At 47.5% G+C, this 4,999-nt stretch overlaps 1 protein-coding gene across 1 annotated transcript; it reads left to right on the top strand.

The window, feature by feature from the left end:
* Positions 1-1,784: 1,784 nt before the first annotated feature.
* On the top strand, positions 1,785-2,604 carry LOC128834549 (zinc finger protein 436-like). Its single transcript, XM_054023480.1, has 2 exons — positions 1,785-2,203; positions 2,334-2,604. Exons 1-2 carry the CDS (start codon positions 1,785-1,787, stop codon positions 2,602-2,604), a joined length of 690 nt encoding a protein of 229 aa, XP_053879455.1.
* The last annotated feature ends 2,395 nt before the right edge of the window (positions 2,605-4,999 follow it).

Raw genomic sequence — 4,999 nt, 5'->3', positions numbered from 1 at the left:
TTTAAGGTCAGGCTTGACAAAGCCCTGGCTGGGATGATTTAGTTGGGAATTGGTCCTGCTTTGAGCAGGGGGTGGACTAGATGACCTCCTGAGGTCCCTTCCAACCCTGATATTCTATGATTCTATGAAGGGCAAGATTTTGTGCATGGCCTGATAACATTTTCATGATAGTTTTGCAAGGCTTATTGACACAATATTTTTGATTTCTAGTTAGATGGTTAAATGTTAGATGGTTAAATATAACCTTAACATATTGTACATGCAGCGTGCATGGGTTAGAGATAGCTATGAGAACCTTGGCATTTATATTTCCTGATGTCTGCGTTTAAATTCTAACCTTAATGTTGCACTAACAGTAGTCTTTAATAATGCATTGCATTTAGCATTTGTATTTAGTAACCATTTAAGGATTTTTCAAAAGTGCTTAGCATTGTAGTCACTGGTAAAATGTCCATTGGATTCAGTGGGAGTAGAGTTAGGTAGCTATAAGTGCTTCTGAAAATCCCACCCTAAATTGTTTCTTTTACCCATTCCTTTAAAATGTTTAATAAAAGAAAGTTGAAATTAAAAAGGCTTCAAACTCCTAGTGCCTTAATTTACCCTCGGATACATGGGCACAACTCCCAGTAAAGTATCTGAGGATAGAACTGATCCAGGTGTCTGAATGTGGGGACAGGGAACACAGAGAGACTGTCCACTCCTCTTGTGCATAATGTCTGCTATGCCTGGCACATGGTCCTTTCCCTCCCATGCACACTGTCTGATCCTCCCTCGCCTTGTACAATCACTGGTCCTCCAACTTCTCCTCCAGTACATCCCTGAATTTCTCTCCTTTTTATTTTCTCTTTTGTCTCTTCTCTTTTTCCCACATTTTCAATTTTCTCTTATCCCCTCCTTTCTTTGGTCCTTTTTCTTGACCCTATCCTGTCCTGTCTGTCTTTTTCTGATCTGTGTGCAATTACTTAAATTTCTCTCCCACCTCCCCATGTGGTGTCCCCTTTTTTCTTTTGTTCATTTCCTGCTTTCTTGCTCTCCACTCTCTCCTCTCCTTCTCACAGGTTGCCTCCCTTTCACCTTCCCACATTTTCCTCCTTTACCCCAACCTCTTTAGTCAGCTCCCATTTGATCTATCGTCAAACCCTAGTGCTGTACTGTGAGAGGATGAAGTGAATTTAACATATCTAATGAGTTAGTGCTACTGCTCTATGAGTGATCCTGTTAATTTCATATGGGGAGTGAATTAGCAAAGGCAGAGCGGATATTTGGAAAATTCACCCACCAAGTCCTTGTTTCTGCCTCTGGGAAAGAGTTTTGTGGGATTCATATCCTGATTTTCAAGCTTATCAACGCTTTTTACAAATAAAAAGACCAACAACCCTGAACCCTTTGCAATTTCCCTTCCCAAAGTTTTCATTCTGTCTAATAAAGGACATGAATCATGTCTGAATTTTCCTTCTTTCCAGCAGATGATGGGATGATGAGTGGAAATGAGGTGCAAAATCCTCAGCAGGAAGCCTCTGAGAGATCATTTGGGCTGTTATTGGGAAGCTCTAACAGGAATGATTCCCTGAGTTCTGACCCGGGAAGAAATTGTCTGGGTCAGCACAGGTCAGAAAAACTCTGGAGAGAAGAGACAAGATACAATATCTCCAAAACACTGCAGGAGACCCAAAGGCTTCACTGTCCATGGCAGAACCCAGGTGAGAGAGAAATCAAACACGTGTACTGAGTGCAGGAAAAGCTTCACTTGGGGCTCACAACTTATCCAGCATCAGAGAACCCACATGGGGGATGGACCTTACAAATGTGCAGAGAGTGGGAAGAGCTTCCTCCGGAGTGCTGAGCTCATTCTGCATCAGAGAACTCACACGGGTGAGAGCCCCTACAAATGCCTGGAGTGTGGGAAGAGCTTCAGCATCCACTCCAACCTTATTAACCACCAGAGAATCCATGTGGGGGAGAGACCCTATAGCAGTATGGAGTGTGGGAAGAGCTTTGGCCGGAGCGCAGACCTTATTAAATATCAGAGGACCCACACTGGGGAGAGGCCCTATAAATGCCCTCAGTGCAGGAAGACCTCAGACCTGGTGAAACATCAGCAGATCCACACAGGAGAGAAGCCCTATCAGTGTGCTGAGTGTGGGAAATGTTTCCGGCAGAGCTCGGACCTGGTCAAACACCAGAGGACTCACATGGGAGATAAGCCCTACCAAAGGGTTCATCATCAGCTCCATCCTCATCACCCAGCAGTGACTGCACACCAGAGAGAGACCCTACCAATGCACCAGCTACAGGAAAAGCGTCAGAGAGCACTCTGGACTGATTGGCCACAGGGCAGAGAAGATGCCCTACCAGACTGCCGAGTGCGGGAAAACCTTCGCTCAGACCTTGACCCTGGTTAGACACCAGATCACCCACACGGGAGAGAGACCCTACAAATGTCCGGACTGCAGGAAAGGCTTCCGCCACAGCTCCAACCTCCTCCAGCATCGCAGGACCCACACAGGGGAGAGAGCCTACCCCTGCACCATCTGCGGGAAGAACTTTGGGATGAGCTCGCACCTCGTCAAGCATCGGAGAACCCATACTGGGGAGAGACCCTAGCAGTGCGCTGACTGCGGGCAGCACTTCATCCAGCGCTCCAACCTCCACGGTCACCAGAGGAGCCATGCTGGGGAGAAGCATTACAGCTGTGCCGAGTGTGGGAAGGGTGGCGTTCAGTCGGAACGCCACCCTTCGTAGCCACCAAATCATCTACCGGGGAGAGAAACCCTTCCAGTTCACCAAGTGCAGGGAGAGCTTCTGATACCAGCCACAGTTCAGACAGCACCAGAGACTGCATCCCACATAGCAACTGGCTGCTGGACACAGGGCCTTGTGGGACTGGGGTGGGGGAGCAGGGCTGGGCCGTGAAGTAAGGGTGTGTGTGAAAAGGAGATGAACTAGTCAGGAATCAATGAGCTGGTGGGTGGGAGGCAGGCAATGGTGGGAGTGATCATTTTGGAGGCTGTGGGGAGGGATGAGATTAAACGGAGTCACATCATGCAGCTGAGATGTGTAGACCCAGATTTCCCAAAATTACCTTGGATTTTGAGTGCCCAGCTCAAGACACCCAGAAGATGATTTTCAGAGGTGCTGGACCCTAACAACTGCAAGTCAATGGAGGAGCTCAGGACCTCTGAAACTCAGGCACTGGGTGTCACAGGTTAAGCATCCAGTATTAGAAGAGAACGCTTTTGAAAATGTCTGCTTTGATAAATGTGCTTCCAAGTCTCAATGGTTAACCTGACATAGAAATGTGTTCCCTGCACTTGACCCAAGACTTAACACCAAGCTTTCAAAGGAGGACTCTGGGATTATCAGAAGATCCTGCCTGCTCGAGCTTTGTCTACCCTATAGAAATTTGGCATCCCTGCCCCTCTTTGGATCCCCGGCGCTCCTGTAGCACACCATGCCTTCACAAACAAAATTGCTCCCAACAATTCACGCAGACATTTGGATTGCACTTGGCCTGAGCAAGGCTAATGCCATGGCATCTGCCACTGTGCCAGTCTCCATCAATACAGTGCAAGTGTCGGCAGCAAGCACCAGTGTAATAGCCTCCACAGTGTACACTGCCCTCTGCTCCTCTCTCACGGTGCACCAGTCATTGATCAGGCAGCCTGTTCAGACTAGTTCCTGTACTCTGCTGGATCAGGGCAAGCTCCCTGAAGCCCCTTACCTGTCCAAAGAGTCCTGCACACACCCAAGATCTCATAGCGCACTGTTTCTCGTCCCCATCCACTTCTTTGTGATTGCTGTGTTAGCAAGGCAATTTCAGAGCATGGTTCAAGACGCCACCACATGAAAGAACCCTCCAGGGCAACTGTTGGAAGCTTTATATTGAGCACAAACTCCCACTGAAGTCTTTTCCTTAAATGGCCATTTACACAGCCAGTCCTTGCTTTACAGAAGCTGCATTTAAGTATAGTCTTTCTAGACCTCCCTAGAGATACAGCATGGCCCAGTGGTTAAAACACAGACTTGGGAGCTAGGGTCTGACACTGATTTGCTATGTGGCCTTGGGAAGCTCACTTCAACTCTGGCTCTCCGTTTCCCCATCTGTTAAACGGGGTTAATATTGACCTACTTCTCAGTGTGTTGTGCAGATTAATTCATTTTTTTGTAAAGCACTTTTGAGCTCCTCAGACGGAAGGTGCTGTGGACAAATAAGGTATTATTATGGACACTCATTTGCATCCTGTGTGGAAGGCACTGCTGATTAGCCCTGCAGTCCCCTCAGGGCTGATAAGCTTTCATTAAAAAAATAAAAGTAAAGAACTTTGCTCTATGCCAGAAGTCAGTCTCCATGGGCAGAGGGAACAGTATGGGTAAAGGCAGGGCAGGGGAGAGTAGAAGTGCAAATGACAAGTAGAGTGTGCATTTGAGTATACGTCAGACCCTGTTGCTCCATTTTTGGTGAGCTACACATGACTCTCTTCCTCTTGCTTCTGCAGCCAGGATTGGGACCCCAAGGTGAGGCATTTAGGGAAACTCCTCTACAGGTGACCTGCAAAGAAAAATAATTGGGCTTGTGCCTTCTTTTGCTTCTATATGGTGGAGGAAGGAGCCCCCCACAAAAGCATTTTTACATTAGAAATTCATGTCTACGCTGCAAGTCTCTATGGTGACTGAAGGGCTGGTGCAATGATGGGATTAAAGTGGATGTGGAGCAGGGACTTGAACCCAACTTTCCAACAGTCCTTATTTATACCCAGTGTAAAGTACCTACTACCCTAGTGACTAGACTACTGACATGGGAGAGCTGTGTTCAAGTCCCTGCTCCAAACCAGGCAGAGACAGGATTTGAATACAGCTCCTCAGCTACATGCCCTAACCACTGCCTATTCTAGACACACATACCATCTCTCTCTGTCTCTCACTCCTGGCTGTCTTTTGTGTGAGACCCAATACCGTAGGTGAGCTCTAAGAAAGCCTCCTGGGTCAGCCCCAGTGGTAA

This window comes from Malaclemys terrapin, chromosome 1 (genome assembly GCF_027887155.1).
Source record: "Malaclemys terrapin pileata isolate rMalTer1 chromosome 1, rMalTer1.hap1, whole genome shotgun sequence".
NCBI classification, from domain to species: Eukaryota; Metazoa; Chordata; order Testudines; family Emydidae; genus Malaclemys; species Malaclemys terrapin.
Note: the sequence above shows the minus strand (reverse complement) of the source record. Positions and strands in the feature narration are given on the sequence as shown.